This window comes from Bubalus kerabau, chromosome 22 (genome assembly GCF_029407905.1).
Source record: "Bubalus kerabau isolate K-KA32 ecotype Philippines breed swamp buffalo chromosome 22, PCC_UOA_SB_1v2, whole genome shotgun sequence".
Taxonomy (NCBI): Eukaryota; Metazoa; Chordata; class Mammalia; order Artiodactyla; family Bovidae; genus Bubalus; species Bubalus kerabau.
Window position 1 is genome coordinate 17634905 of NC_073645.1, and position 17103 is coordinate 17652007.

Genomic DNA, 17103 nt, shown 5'->3' on the forward strand with positions numbered 1-17103 from the left:
AAGATGTGCTCGATAAAGGACAGAAATGGTATGGACCTAACAAAAGCAGAAGATATTAAGAAGAGATGGCAAGAATACACAGAAGAACTGTACAAAAAAGATCTTCACGACCAAGATAATCACGATGGTGTGATCACTGACCTAGAGCCAGACACCTGGAATGTGAAGTCAAGTGGGCCTTAGAAAGCATCACTATGAACAAAGCTAGTGGAGGTGATAGAATTCCAGTTGAGCTATTCCAAATCCTGAAAGATGATGCTGTGAAAGTGCTGCACTCAATATGCCAGCAAATTTGGAAAACTCAGCAGTGGCCACAGGACTGGAAAAGGTCAGTTTTCATTTCAATCCCAAAGAAAGGCAATGCCAAAGAATGCTCAAACTACCCCACAATTGCACTCATCTCACACGCTAGTAAAGTAATGCTCAAAATTCTCCAAGCCAGGCTTCAGCAATATGTGAACTGTGAACTTCCTGATGTTCAAGCTGGTTTTAGAAAAGGCAGAGGAACCAGAGATCAAATTGCCAACATCTGCTGGATCATAGAAAAAGCAAGAGAGTTCCAGAAAAACATCTATTTCTGCTTTATTGACTATGCCAAAGCCTTGACTGTGTGGATCACAAGAAACTGTGGAAAATTCTTCAAGAGATGGGAATACCAGACCACCTGACCTGCCTCTTGAGAAACCTATATGCAGGTCAGGAAGCAACAGTTAGAACTGGACATGGAACAACAGACTGGTTCCAAATAGGAAAAGGAGTACATCAAGGCTGTATATTATCATCCTGCTTATTTAACTTCTATGCAGAGTACATCATGAGAAACGCTGCACTGGAAGAAGCACAAGCTGGAATCAAGATTTCCAGGAGAAATATCAATAACCTCAGATATGCAGATGACACCACCCTTATGGCAGAAAGTGAAGAGGAACTAAAGAGCCTCTTGATGAAAGTGAAAGAGGAGAGTGAAAAAGTTGGCTTAAAGCTCAACATTCAGAAAACGAAGATCATGGCATCTGGTCCCATCACTTCATGGGAAATAGATGGGGAAACAGTGGAAACAGTGTCAGACTTTATTTTTGGGGCTCCAAAATCACTGCAGATGGTGACTGCAGCCATGAAATTAAAAGACGTTTACTCCTTGGAAGAAAGGTTATGACCAACCTAGATAGCATATTGAAAAGCAGAGACATGACTTTGCCAACAAAGGTCCATTTAGTCAAGGCTATGGTTTTTCCAGTGGTCATGTATGGATGTGAGAGTTGGACTGTGAAGAAAGCTGAGTGCTGAAGCATTGATGCTTTTGAACTGTGGTGTTGGAGAAGACTCTTGAGAGTCCCTTGGACTGCAAGGAGATCCAACTAGTCCATTCTAAAGATTAGTTCTGGGTGTTCATTGGAAGGAATGATGCTAAAGCTGAAACTCCAGTACTTTGGCCACCTCATGTGAAGAGTTGACTCCTTGGAAAAAGACTGTGATGCTGGGAGGGATTGGGGGCAGGAGGAGAAGGGGACGACAGAGGATGAGATGGCAGGATGGCATCACCGACTCAATGGACATGAGTTTGAGTGAACTCCGGGAGATGGTGATGGACAGGGAGGCCTGGCGTGCTGCGATTCATGGGGTCACAAAGAGTTGGACACGATTGAGCAACTAAACTGAACTTCATGGTAGCCCATTGTGACTATATATAGGCAGGATGGTTAGAAACAATGTTAGAAAAAGGGGATCTCACTATCTGAACTATTTTTTTGTTGTTGTTAGAGTTATCTATTTGAGTTTATTGAAGTGTAATGTTTTTACAATAAGCAGCATCCCTTTAATGTGTTATTCATACAAATTCTATGAATTCTGTCCCTACACTTGGGTAGATTTTAACCCACCACACTCAGGATACAGAAAGAACACTTCAGTCATCTCCTTTGGGATGACAAAGGAGACTGTTCCTGGGAGTCTATCGCTGGATACAGAACACTTCAGTTCTGTAGTAGTCTATGCCTCTGTCCCTTCCCAGCCCAAAGCAAGCAATGAAATGTTTTTAGTCACTAGAGATCGTTTGAATCTTCTAGATTTTTATATAAATGCAGTCATCCAGTAATTACTCTTTTGTGGCGACGACTTTCATTCAGAACAATAATTTTGTGATTTGTTCATTTTGAGCGAATGAGCCAGCAGTGATTCATTACTTTTCACTGCTGAGTGGTCTTGCATTTATCTTAAATGAAGATTTTAATTTACTTCAGTTTAATGGAAGAAACGTTTTTTAAGGGAAGGAATTACAGAACTTCAGAGAACTGTGTCCATAATCACAAGAAATATTAGTTCTTCAGATCAGATCAGATCAGTCGCTCAGTCATGTCCGACTCTTTGCGACCCCATGAATCGCAGCACGCCAGGCCGACCTGTCCATCACCAACTCCCGGAGTTCACTCAGACTCACGTCCATCGAGTCAGTGATGCCATCCAGCCATCTCATCCTCTGTCGTCCCCTTCTTCTCCTGCCCGCAATCCTTCCCAGCATCAGAGTCTTTTCCAATGAGTCAGCTCTTGGCATGAGGTGGCCAAAGTACTGGAGTTTCAGCTTTAGCATCCTTCCTTCCAAAGAAATCCCAGGGCTGATCTCCTTCAGAATGGATTGGTTGGATCTCCTTGCAGTCCAAGGGACTCTCAAGAGTCTTCTCCAACACCACAGTTCAAAAGCATCATTTCTTTGGTGCTCAGCCTTCTTCACAGTCCAACTCTCACATCCATATAGAGAACACTAAAATCAATAACCAGTGGTTATGTGTTACCTTTTTACCATCTCTGAACTCCCTGCTATAAAACATGAAACAATTTGAATACTTACACTGCTTCCCACATCTCTACTTGTTTCGTAAGGTATTTATTATCAGTTTTTTTTTTTTTTTTTACTGTTATCAGGATTTATAAAATTAATTTATAATTTCCTTATGTGTCTATTTTTTTTAAAACCAGAGCATTTATTGCATGACTAATGGTCAAAATCCCTAAGATGAACTGGATGCTGCCCCAGCGGCTCTCTTGGGTTAGGTGTTCTCCCAGAATCCACGCCTGAATCTTCGGGACACTATTTGTAGGTGCCTCGCTCAGCCGCCTCGGTGGTGTTCCATCTGTAGCCTTGGCGACTCCAGTCACATTTCCTCTTCTGCCTGGCGGTGTTGCCACAGTGGTCCTAGGTCGGCTTCTGAGTAGGAGGCCTTGGAACCACAGTCTTACTTCCACATGACAGTGTTCCCTTTGTCATCTCTGTTGTATGGTTGAGACCAAAGAGGCGCAATTGTTTATTCCTACTTCTATTTTTATATGGGCCTGATGCTTAGCCTCAGACTTTTATCATGGCTTGTCCATTCCTGTGTATTTTGACTCATATCTTAATTAGCTAGATTTTTGTCATCTGGTAGTTTTTCACAGTCTCTAAGCTAAGTACACACCTACAAAGATCTGTTTGTTACATTTTTGCAAGTCAGTTTGGAAGAATATAAAGGTTGTTGGGTCATTACTTTCTTCTCAGAAACTGGAGGACTGTTTTTTGGTGTTAAAGAGGTATAAATGGCTGATTTGATTTTCTCCCTTGTAGGCGACTTTGTTTTTCTGAATAGATGTTCATATAATTCTTAATTCTTCATATTTTAGTAACTTTGAATGTATGGGTGATTCTGCACCTATTTTTTCCTTGTTATAGGTTACACATATCCATAGAATCCATTCTTTTTAATTTCAGGGAAACTTTTTTTTTCATTGTATCTTTGAACATTTTTCTAATACATTGGGAATATCAATTATGTATATGTTGAATCTCCTTGCCATTTATGTTTTTATATTTTTAAATATTATTTTTCCTTTAATTTCCTCAAGACTGTGGACAATGTCCCTTACTTATTCTATTTGAGTAGCTTTACTGTGGATTATATTGCTTTTATATTCAATTCCATTTTCCTCATTCTAGTACTAGTTTTGCTAGTTTATTTTTAATTTTACTGCTGTCTCACAATCTTCCCTTTGAGTTCTTGTGGTTTTGAAACTATAGGTATTCGTGTGGATTTTTCATGTTCCATTGGGTATTTCCTTTGATGTATTTTTCATTTGCCTTTTGTGTTCCTTTCTTCCATTGTTATTTTCTTAGTTTGGGGTGTGTGCATGCTCAGTCATGCACTGTATTTACATATTCAGTCAACTACTCTAAGACCTTTATGTGACTTCTGATTCAGAGTTGTTACATGTGGTGTGCTGTGACTCTCTAGTTCATGTCTTTTTGTGAACACATGGGTGTATTTCTGTTTGGTATGCACCTGGAAATAGAATTGCTTGGCCATAGGGTGAGCATGGAGAAGGCAATGGCACCCCACTCCAGTATTCTTGCCTGGAAAATCCCATGGATGGCGGAGCCTGGTAGGCTGCAGTCCATGGGGTCGCAGCGAGTCAGACACAACTGAGTGACTTCACTTTCACTTTTCGCTTTCACGCATTGGAGAAGGAAATGGCGGCCCACTCCAGCATTCTTGCCTGGAGAATCCCAAGGACGGGGGAGCCTGGTGGGCTTCCGTCTATGGGGTCCCACAGAGTCGGACATGACTGAAGCGACTTAGCTGCAGCAGCATCAGGGTGAACATATGTTCAACCTCAGTGGATGCTGACAAGCATTTTTCCAAAATAGTTGTATTAATACACATTCTTACCAGCAGTTCCAGTGGCTCTCCATCATCTCCAACACTTGCCACTTTCCATCTTTCTCATTTTAGTCACTTGGGGGATGCACTGATTTGTGCCAAATAGCATTGATTAATACATATAAAATATAATTTTTTATATTAACCTTTTGAAATTCTGTTTTGGGACTACCTTTGTTCTCAACTTGATTTGTAGGAATTCTTTATTCTGGTTTATGTATCTTTCATACATATAAAAATATATATCACAAATATTTTCTCCCTGTGAATTTCCTTTTTATTCATGTTGGATTTGGGTGAAAATAAGTTCTTAATTTTAATGTAGTCCATTTGATCAGTTTTTTAAAGATTAATTCTTTAGTTATATAGTATTGTCTTTTGCCTATTCAAGGTAATGAAGGTATTTTATTGTTCTACCTTTCTCATTTAGATCCACAATCATTTTACAACTTATCTTTATATATGGTTTGATGTAGAGATCAAGATACTTTTTCTGTCCATGTGAAAATCCAGTTGACTCAGCACCATTTATTGACCCACTTCATTTCAGTGATACCTTTGTCCTAAACCAGGTAACTGATTATAATGGACTGGTTCTGCATTCCCTATTCTATTACACTGGTCAGTTTGTGACTCTTTTGTTAATACGTCATCTTAGTTACTATAGCTTTATAATAAAGCCTTCCTTCCAGTACAAATTCTCCAGTTTTGTTCTATTTGAAGATTGCTTTGGCTTTTATTAAGCCTATTTTCATATAAATTTTAAAAGTTTGTCAATTTACACACACACATCCACAAACTTGGTATTTTGGTTGGGACTGCACTCAATCCATAGGTTATTTTGTGTTCTTGTGGTCTTTATGCAGAGGTTTTACACTTGTTTTCCTCTGAAAACTATTCATTCCTTAGTGGACCTTGCCATCTGCTGTGAGGGGAGGGCAGGAATGCACTGAGGACAGCCTCAGCTTTCTATTTATTCAGACTGTCTCACCAATTCTATTTCTTTGGTCTGGAGAACCCACCTCTTTGATTTGGGCTTTTGGGAAGGCTCATATTAAGAAAGCCTGTGAAGCTACAGGGTCTGTGTTAGGATCTGATCATCGATGCCCACCTTCCTGCCTTCATTCCTTTTTACCCAAAGCATTCTCTTTGGCACAGATGACTAAGTAATAGAAGTCAGTGCAAATGTACAGAATATTCTCCCCATCAGCTCATCCTCTGCTGCTGCTCTGTGTGTCAGACTGGATTTTTGAGGGACATCCTTCCTTCTTCCGTGCTCTGTCTACATTCTAAGACCCTTTGCTCCAATTAAAAGATTACTGGCTCTGTTAAAAACAACTGCATGCATGTATATATGTTTAATCCTCAACTTGTTCCAAAAAGTTTTTAATGGAGCTTCCAAAAATACATGTAACATTAAAGAAAAAAATGAGGGCTAATGGGAAAATAAAAATAAGATGAAGTATGGGGCAGGCCCACAATGTGTACAGTGAGAGGTATAAATATTTATTAGACATGGGCCATAAATTTGGTCAAGGGATTTCTAATAACTAATATAAAACAGAAACAGGATCTTTTATGTGAATCTACATCCACGGCTGAAAAAGAAACTACTTACAAGCTCTTCTTTTAAGAACTTTTGCTAGGAGAGGAGGAAAAGAGGAAATAAAAAACAATACTGAATTAAGAAAGGGTTTTTCAATTAGAGACTTGTACAGTAAAAATGAGTGAAGGGAAAGTGAAAATCAGGAATATTGTGCTATCAACAAAGGAAGCAGTACTGAATAGTTGAACGTACACCCTTTTTTCTTAAGTATACTAATTTTAAAAGTGTGTCATCTTTTAAAAAAAAATGCGGGGAGGGAGGTGGGCGGGGGGTTCAGGATGGGGAACACGTGTACACCCGTGGCAGATTCATGTTGATGTATGGCAAAACCAATACAATATTGTAAAGTAATTAGCCTCCAATTCAAATAAATACATTTATATTAAAAAAAAAAAAAAGAAAAAATGCAACACTGATTTACTTTGTAAAGTGAAAGAATGTTTGCCATTCAGTCTGCTTTAATAGAGCTGTTTTATTGTTCTGGATTAGAAAAAGGTATGACTTAAATGGAGTACAATGTATTTTCTCTGTCTCTCTCTCTCTCTATATATATACACACACACACACAGCTTTTTTTCTCACACACATATATTTAGCAAATAGCAAAGTATCCAGGTTTAAAAATAAAATCAACATGTATTAAAAGTAATTGGTGCATAAAAAATATTGATACTTGTGGTCGCTGGTCATGTGGTCTGTAGTCTGGCATTTGGTAGAGACAAGGTCTATCCTAAGGGAGTGTTTATTTAAATTTGGCAGCCTGCCTTGTGTGTCCCCTCTCCCCATTCTATAATGTTCTGGCTCTTTTTTTCTGACTTTTTTAGTTAAAAAAAAAAAAATATGTGTACAACATGATGTTTTGATGTATGGATATATAGTAAAATCATTACTACAGTCCAATGAATTAACATATTACCTTTTTGTGCGTGGTGAGAAGACCTGAGATCCACTATTTTAGCAGATTTTTTCAGTATATAATAAGGATGAAAATGACATATAAAGTGATTAAAAGTGTGCTACTAATAATTTGTCTAAAAATTTAGGGCATTTCCACACATGATCCCCTTTTTTCTCCTTAATACAGCAGTCAAGAATGACTTGAAGTGCTACTGGACCTACAAAGTATGTGTTGGAATTACATACTACATATTACTCTGGGAAACATATAACGTGCATCGGTGAACAGATAAGGGCAATGACTCACTGATGTAAATACGCCACAGGGTCACCACCAACCCAAAGGCAGGCCACCAGAGTACCCAAATCAGGGAGGGTTAAGTGGGATTAAAATGCCAGACGGCCCACTTACTTGCCCTTTTCCTGGTCAGTCCAGACCAGTTAAAAATAACCTATATCCAGAAGATTTGGGCAGAGATGACGCCCAAGGCGCTGCTGAGGACTGTCTCTTTCAAGCAAGACATGGACTTTGATCTAGACAAGTTTTCTTTTGTTTGTTGTAGTTTGGAGTGTAATTCAATTGCCATGTCTTCTATCAATTTAAAAAGTCTAGCTATAGTTGCTATTATGAACTCATTATCACTGCTGTGTAAAATGCCATTTTTCTTGACTTCAAAGTTATAAAAAGATGACCTAAGTGGAGGCTGTATTATGCACACATAATTCTAGTCCATTTCTTGCTTTCTAGTATTTCAGTCTCCTGGAATGACAGAGCTATATTTGTTCTTGGGTTTGGAAATTCTAAACTGGGGATAGCTTCAGAACTTACCAGTAATAATGATACAGCAATAACTAAATTGTGTAGCAATTTACTGTTTTTAAATGCATTCCTGGTTGTCTCATCTGCATCAACATTCCACAAATATTTACTGATCACAGGTTGAGTGCCAGGCAGTTAGCAGGGCAGCTGCTGTTATCCCCATCTGAGAAAACAAATACTTACAGATGTTACGTGAGGGGTCCAGGACGCTACAACTACCACGTGGGGAAGCTGGGACCTGAACCTGGGCCCCTGAGTCAGTGGAGCGCCCGCTATACCGGCTCTACTGTGTGCTAGCTGTTCAACCTTGAGCATGTTTCCTGACCTCTCTCTGCTGTGGTTTGCTGTGTCACTAAGAGTTTTCATAGAGCACTCAGAACAGTGCCTGGGGAGTGGGAAGCCTTAGGTGTCTGCTGCTTTTATTTGGTGCTTGACCCAGTGTTCTTTTCTACATTATGCTGCCTCTGTCTCTACATAGGCGGAGAGACTGTTTCCTCCTTTCCAGTGGGATTTTTCTGTATTTAACTGTTGACTTCATTTGTCACTGCACATCTGTCTTTGGCTTGTATTCCTAAAAATGTTCTTTTTGGAATATCTTATCTTTTAAAAACCACTCCCAGATTTACACTCTTGTTTTCTGGAACACAAAAAATTGAGGGTGATCCATGTATGAGGAGACTATTGGTGGGAAACTCTTTGAAGAAAGGCAGAAATAAGTTATTGTAAAATAGAATTGCAAGACTTCATTTTAAAAACAACTTGGAAGATTTACTTTTTTCCATGTGTGAGTACTATTGTAATCTGCAGCTTCTGAAAGCTCTCCAATAGTTTCTAGAATCACTCTGAAATTATCTGGTAAATAATTCAACATGTCTAACAATTGGACAAATACCAGATATTCTTTATTAAAGTTTCTCAATTACTAAGGAAAATTTTAAATCTATTGTTTTTATTGAAATGGTCCTGGAAGAAAACTTATATACTGATTACATGAATATTTGCTAATAATCTGTTTTAAGAGTTTAAATTATCTTAATCAAAGTATAAGTAAAGAGGTAACTTAATCCAAGAGAGAAAACTGAAAGCAAGAAAATTAAGACTTCGTTTATCTTCTTTCTATAATAAGATACTCTTATTAAGCATCATAGGGTGGTTTGTTTGTTGAATCAAAGGCGAATTAATGATGGCACTTTATTTTGAATTTTAATCTTACAGAGTTTAAACATCTTCCAGAACCTAAATAAACGCCAGTATGAAACAGTTATTCATTTGTTTGAAGTTGCGATAATAGCGACCGACCTGGCTTTATATTTCAAGTAAGTACAGAACTCCCTATACTCTGTGTGGTTCCACCTTCCACGGTCCACGGCCTTAAAGTTTAGACATTTATTTAGAGACACATTTCTTCATTTTCTTTTTGGATTACTAATAAATACCCTTAAGATAACTGATGGTGGATTTGCTGGACATCTGGAAACATATTTTAAAAGTTAAGCCCCTAATATTAATTAGTTTGTTATCTGAAGAAACTTCAATTGAAGAATATGCATCAAAGTAGATACACTGCCAGAACACTGATGCTATAAAACCTCACACGGTGCCTTTTGACCTGGGGAACTCATCATAGTTCACAGTCGGGTATTTAGAGTTGTAGGCTCAGACATTTGATCCTGTCAGAGTCTGAGAGCTGAAAAATCTTAGTGATGCTGATGCACATTAACAAACTAAAAAAATTTATGAGTTATGTACAGCAGAGGCATTAACCTATTTATAATAATAATGATGATTACCAAGGAGACCAGATACTCCAAGCGTCTGTACATTTTCTTGTTGGTGAACTATAAAGTAAAATGCATTAGGACAAAGTGAACTAGTTACAGGGTCTAAATAGTTAACAACTTGGGCAGTATTAAATTATGCCTCTCCAATCCTTCATTAAAAATTCAATTATTAAAAAGTTCAAACATGAAAGCAGATACTTAGAAATAGATAAGTGATATCCAAATAGCTATAGCCCAGATTCAACAAATGCTAAGATTTTGTCTTAGACATCTTTTCAAGGAAAGTGGTACAACTGAGGCATTCTGGACTCACTCCATCATGAACGCCACACCCCCACCCCACTTCTTCACAAATACCACTGTCTTGGTATTGCTATGTATTCATCCTTCCCATTCATGTTTTCTATGGCATTACTAAGTGTTTAAAATTTTTCCATAAATGGTATCATACTGTATATACCTTTCTGCAACTTGTTTTTACACAACATTTTAAAGATTTAGCTTGGTGGTAAATTGAGATCCAGGTCATTCTTTTTAGATGTATATTCAACTGTGTGATTTTATCATAATTAGCCATTCTTCTTTTCATGGATATTTAGATTATTTCCAATTTTTCATCACTGCCTACATTGTATATCTTTGTGTATATGAGTTTCTGTAAAGTACATATCTAGAAGTGGGATTGCTGTAGGGTTTGCATATCTTCAATTTTATACCACATGTCAAAACTCCTGCACTCCTTAGTAGATATGCCAATTTAAACTCCTACCAGCAGTGTTACAAGAGTTCCTATTATTCCATATCTGGACTCTTCTTGATCTGGGCATATTTAAATATATTTATTAATGTGAGACAGAATATTATTATTCACACTTATAATTTTGTACCTTTTCATATATTTTACGTTCTAATATTTGGTTAGTTTTATACTTTACAATGTCTCATCACAACCTGTGGCCTTTGTTATGATCTTTTTGTCACATGTAGCTCTTAGTTTTAATGTATTTAAATTTACTTTTTTTTTTTTTTCCTTTCTGACTTGTGATTTTTCTGTCTTAAACCCTTTCTGTATCAAGGTTACACAGCCATTCCCTCTTCTCCTCCCTGGGTCCACAATGTGGACAACTGATGCAAAGTGGGAACATGAAACCTGAAAGGACATATTAGAGACACTTTAAACCTCTGGTCCTATATGCTAAAATTGTCGCACAGTTGTCTCTTTTTTAGGAAGAGAACTATGTTTCAAAAAATTGTTGATGCCTGTGAAAAAATGGAAACTGAAGAAGAGGCCATCAAATATGTAACCATTGATCCAACCAAAAAAGAGATTATCATGTGAGAAGTCAAATTTTTATTTTGCTTTTGGCAAAAATAACTTGTTGTCTATTTCTATTTTAACATGTTTTGTTTTCTTTCACAGGGCGATGATGATGACTGCGTGTGATCTGTCAGCTATAACCAAGCCCTGGGAGGTACAAAGTCAGGTGAGTGGTTCCCATTTTCTGTCAGGGCCTCGGCTCTGCCTAGGCGCATGAGACAGTGAATGTGAGGGTATCTGGCAACCTCAGAATTTAATTATAACCGTCAATTATATGACTATATATTGTATAAGCAGTTACCTTCGTTACCCTGGACCTGTCCTCTGAAACCATCAGTTTATAATTTACAAAGAAGAAAAAAGGAAGTTAAGAAGTTAAGACAAAAGTACAATGTTCCCTGTTGGGTTTCTGTTAAGAGAAGAAAAGCAAACAGCTTTCAAGAGCTCACAAATGTCAGTAGGTCATTTGATCACGCCCAGGACAAGGGAAACAGAAGGAACCTTAGAAAGAAAATGCTTTCTGGAAGGAATTCCTGTTATCACTGGACAGGCTGTAAGAAGTGCACATAAAGTTATTCATGGAGCATCTGGGTTTTGGTAGAGGAGATAAAGCATGCAGCAAGGGTGAGTCATCAGCCTTCATCCCTCAAGGGCGGTCTTCTCCTAGTCTCCTCTTCAGTGTGCTGTCAGCCATGGAGAAGGGAATGGCAACCACCCCAGTATTCTTGCCTGGAGAATCCCGGGGACGAAGGGATTCCGTGCATGTTCAGTTTAAGGGCGTCTTCTAAGGAAGGTCTTCCCCACCCTTGGGGAGTGTGGGGAATGAGTGGGAGCCATCTGCTTACCACTTGGTTTCCTGCTAATCGATGAAAGAATTCTCCCTCAGTTAACTCATAGGGAGAACCCTAAGCAGAAGAGGCCAGAATTCCCTGGGTTCAACTGTAAATGTGGATTTTATCTGTTAAGATAGAATAGCTGGGCTCCAAACCAAACACCTGTGCTTCCTCCTCACTGACTGCCTGCTCTTCCTCCTCAATTCTTGTATCTACAGAGTCACCCAAGCCACAAACCTGGGCTCAGGCTTGAGTCCATCTCCCTCATTCCAAAACTATTTCTGTCCATCACTCTTTACCCTCTTAGTTCTTACTTTCCCTCTTTCATCAGAACTATGGTGGAAGCCTCCTAAGTGATCATCTCTTAGCATGAACTCTCCAACCTTTCTCTGATTTGCTGCTGGAATGCTTATAAATAGAGCTCTGCTTGGCTACTGCTTTGCTTAAAAAGCCTTCTAAACTCCCCACTGCTGGAAGTTTTCAACCTTTTTTAAAGAAAAAAGAAATGTCTATTTTCCTTGCACAAAAAGCTGTACATAGATCACTTTTTGTAAGAGGGAAAGAGCAAAGTTACTATACTTTAATCTCTCTTGGCATCCACTTTTGTACCACTTGTGCACTTTGGAGGGACCGTATGGCTCAAAGAAAAAGAACTGCTGGCCCAGAGAATCAAGTTAAACTTCCCAGCGAAGCTTACATGGTTTGTTGTTACCTGTCCTTAACTCATACTCCCTAATTTATTTCTCTTATTTCCCATGTTATTGCCTCACACTCTTAAGCTCCTACTCACACAAGCCGTAAACATTCAACTTTATCTGCACACTCTTCCCTTTCTTCTTTACTGGCAAGCTACTAGTCTTCCTTGATGATACAGCATAAATGCAACCTCCCTTATCTTTCTCCTTGATCCACAGCAGTTGATAACTGTTGATATGATAGAACTTTCCACATTCTTTACATGACTGACTTCATTAGACTGTAAGCATCTTAAAGATCAAAGTCACATCTTAACTCCTCTTGGTAAGCCTGGATCATGCCAATGTAAGGCAGCTAGAAGGTGTTCAACAAGCTTGATAAATATGGTTTTTAAAAAACCATATAAATTAACTCTCAAATATCCCTACAACATAATCAGATGAAAGTGAAAATGAAGTCACTCAGTCGTGTCCGACTCTTTGCGACCCCATGGACTGTAGCCTACCAGGCTCCTCTGTCCATCGGATTTTCCAGGCAATAGTACTGGAGTGGATTGCCATTTCCTTCTCCAGGGGATCTTCCCAACCCAGGGATCGAACCCGGGTCTCCCACATTGTAGACAGATGCTTAACCATCTGAGCCACCAGGAGTTATTAATCAGGTGAAGTGGTGTTCTAAGCTGTGCATGTATGTGCATAAACACATAGGCAGATACATGCTAGATGCTGGCAGATGATAAGCAGGACAAAAGGAGGATCTGGGAAGCTTTGGAGCTTGAAGCATAATGAAATAGAATTAGACATCCTCCCTTCTCCCCTTTTTATTGTTGAGAGGTGGGGGTAATAGCAGCTAGAAGATGGGCACGCCCAGAATGAGTCTACCACACTGAAGTAGGTAGAGAAATCCCCCTTGTCCATTTTAATATAATCTGTAAATAACATCATTTTAAAGCCAAAGAACATATGGTATGACAATACCTCAAGCATTAATTATAAATTCTGTCCTTAAATGTTACTCATCTAAGGATAAAATGGTATGATAAAATGCAAATTCTGTTAGTCATGAATCATGACTGTCATGAATCATGTCCTCCCTCTTTGCAGGTAGCACTCCTGGTTGCAAATGAATTTTGGGAACAAGGAGATCTGGAGAGAACAGTGCTGCAGCAACAACCCATTGTAAAAACCTTGACATAAGAACGCACTACTGATTAAAAATTATCGACACAAATCAGTCTGTTTTGTCCACTGGATCTTAGAAAATTATCTTTAAAGAATTTCTCTCTCTTTCTAGCCTATGATGGACAGAAACAAAAAAGATGAACTACCTAAACTTCAAGTTGGATTTATTGACTTTGTCTGTACTTTTGTATATAAGGTAAGTAAACAGATTATTTGAGTGACATATATCATTTTCTGGATGAGAAGTTTTCTTTCAAACTGTAACTAAAATCAAAGTCACCCTCATCCCTCATGGAAAGTCACTAAGGGTGTCATCATTTCTCCAAGGTAGTTTGAGGTATTACCCTTATCTTTCCTCCAAGGATGCAGTGAAAGGTGAGAGAACTCAGGTGTAAGCAAATTGAATAAACTTACTTAGGTGAGCAGGAAAGACAAGAGCTACCTTTCCCATTTACAAGGTACTGAATTAATCTCATCCTAACAGCTCTGAGCACTGTAATAATTCTTTAGGGCTCCTTCTCTGCGTATGAAAGGTACTGAAAACGAACCAAATGATTTAAGTAGTTTCTGACCTAAAATTCTCTCTAGGAGTTTTCACGGTTTCACAAAGAAATCACACCTATGCTGAATGGTCTTCAAAACAACAGAGTGGAATGGAAATCCCTAGCTGATGAGTATGATGAAAAGATGAAGGTAATTGAAGAGATGAAAAAGCAGGAAAAAGGAAATACGACGGAAAAAGGTTAGATGGAATCTGTTTTGGCTTCTTGTAAAGTAGCTGGAAGTTCAGCAGAGCTTAATCTCACATGACAAAAGCATAAAAAGTAAATGCAAACAGGAAATTTGCTTTACTGCCCACAGACTGAGAATTATAAGAAGCTGATTAGTGGTTTTCAGGGTTTTTATCCCCTTGAACAAGATCTTACTTTGTAATTCAAGATGGAATTGCTTGGTCCAGTTGAAGTTGGGGTTAGGGCTAGGTTTCTTCATCCACTCAGTAAAGTGGCTCCTGAGGTACCTCTGCAAAATACTGAATTTTAAGAAATAATATGAAAACCATAGGATTAATGGGATCAATCAGGTTTAGGTGAGAAAATAATTTTAGCCCTAACATTCTGTATTAGCTGTAAGACTTTGGGCATCTTGCTTAACCTCTCTGAGCTTAAAGTTCCTCTCCTTATAATGAGAAAACTTTACAGATCTCCAGCCTCATTTCCAGATCTAAGGAAGCCCTAGATGTAAAGATGGCCAGCAGAGTGGGGTGACTTGAAGGTACCCTAAGACTTTGTGCCTCAGCTGTTTCTCCTTAGTGCTGTTTATCCTGATGAAATTTCTACTCCTGAAGTCACTCTGTTAAATTTAACATAATCTTCAGAAAGCCTCTGTTAAGATGCTTACGATCACCTATTAGTTCATCAGATGACTCAAATGACATCTTGAAAGTGGAATACTAATGTCATCGTTTCGTATTTTGTCTCAAGAGCTCAAGACTTAAAAGGTTTTGTAAGAAATTCTTATTGTTTAAAGAAACCATCTCTGTCTGGAAAGGCCTTGTTAAAAAAAAAATGCAACATTCTTTTTAGACGGTTCATGTGTTTAGTGATATTTTAAAGAATTCAGAGGGAGAAAGCATTTTGCTTAAAGGGTTGAGGATATCATTCAACAGAATAAAAATAGGAGTTCCTGACTCTAGGATATACATTCACTTAAATGTTTAGTGGCTGTGTATTCTGTACAAGGCCCTGTGTTAGGCCCTGGGGAAAGATGGGGTCCTTATCTCCAGAGCTGACCACCTGGTAGGGGAGCGCCAAGTGAAAAATCGATTATTTAACTATAATTATCAGAAGAAGCATACTTGGGGCATCAGGGAAGTCGTTCCTGAAGGATGTTTATGCTACACTGAAGACAGGCTTCTTCTAAGCAAAGAAAGGAGGAAGAGTTTTAAAGGAAAGGAGAGGAAAGAATAGGATATGCACAAAGGCCGTGAAGTGGAAATAAGCTTGGTGCGCTGAAGAACTCGAAAACTGGTGTAGCTGGAGTCTAGAGAGCAAAGAGAGCAAAATACCAGATGAAGCCAGGAATGCAGGCAGCTCTGCCAGATGGGTGTGTTACCCTGAAGGCCTCCTTATGGATCTGTCCTCTACAGAGCAATGGGAAGTCCTTACAGGGATGGATTTCAACATGAAAGGATTAAGATCTGAGCTGCACTTCAAAAAGATAACAAAAATGGTTATTTTTACTGAGCAAGTGAAAAGCAAAAAGTTATTTCTTAGTACAGTTAATCTTTATCCCAATTTTACAATGAACACTATATCAAGCCCTTTAAGTGGTTCCTGACTTTTTTTTAAATTTAGTATTCGGTATATTGGATATGGATCTCTATACTTTATTTGCATAAAAATTACTTCTGAATTTTCTTCCTACTACACTGAGAAGTCTCTGTAAACTAAGAATATTATTTTATCTCCAGGCAACACAAAGCAACAACTCAGATTCCCAGACTGGATAGTTCAGTGGTTCTTTTGAGAACTGAGACATTAACTGGTTAGTCATTTATTAGATTTTATTTTCTAAATGGACTAATTTTGAATATGAATTCAAGTTTTTAAATGGTCAAACTCTTAGTACTTGATATAGGTTAAAACTATGAATTAGGCTATATAGTTACTCTAATATTAGGAAAAAACTACTATACATCCACTGATTCCTGAAAATATTGCTTTTCTCCTTTTTTCCTAGCTGTAGAAGATTCAGGAGGTGGTGGTGATGACAAGAAATCCAAAACATGTCTAATGTTGTAAGACAGTCCAACCGGTCTAAATTACAAATATTGTTTCTACATTTGAAGAAAACTTTAAAAAAGAACATCAGAAAATTTCATTCATCAAACCATCAAGTAACAGAGACTCTTCAGGAAGGCTACCCTGTGACTAGCATAAGAAAATATACTGCTAGCCTGAAAGCCATGAGAGTAAAATAAAGTTCAACAAAAGTGCAAAATAAGACAAAAATAAGTGCATTTTTGGTGCCAATTTGTTTTAAATTAAAAATAATATAATCCTGAAACTAGTCACCAGTTCTTTTTTTAAAAGATCTTATTAATTGTATTCATTTACTAGGGTTACTATAACAAAAAAGCTGCCCCATACTGGGTGTCTTAAACAAAAGAAAATTTATTTTCTTGCAGTTCTGGAGACCAGAAGGCCAACATTAAGGTGTTGGCAGGGCTGGCTTCTCAAGAGGCCTCTCTCCTTGGCTTGTCAATGGCCGTCTTCACCTGGTCTTC

General features: G+C 38.2%; 1 protein-coding gene across 1 annotated transcript in view; it reads left to right on the forward strand.

The window, feature by feature from the left end:
* Nucleotides 1-16883, forward strand: part of LOC129636438 (cone cGMP-specific 3',5'-cyclic phosphodiesterase subunit alpha') — a 36492-nt gene extending 19609 nt beyond the window's left edge. Inside the window, exons 10-16 of the mRNA XM_055559817.1 lie at nt 9224-9324; nt 11002-11124; nt 11210-11273; nt 13740-13814; nt 13930-14013; nt 14406-14559; nt 16557-16883. Coding sequence (XP_055415792.1) covers nt 9224-9324; nt 11002-11124; nt 11210-11273; nt 13740-13814; nt 13930-14013; nt 14406-14559; nt 16557-16618 — 663 coding nt within the window. The 3' untranslated portion in view covers nt 16619-16883. The remainder of the gene's footprint in view (nt 1-9223; nt 9325-11001; nt 11125-11209; nt 11274-13739; nt 13815-13929; nt 14014-14405; nt 14560-16556) is intronic.
* Nucleotides 16884-17103: the final 220 nt, after the last annotated feature.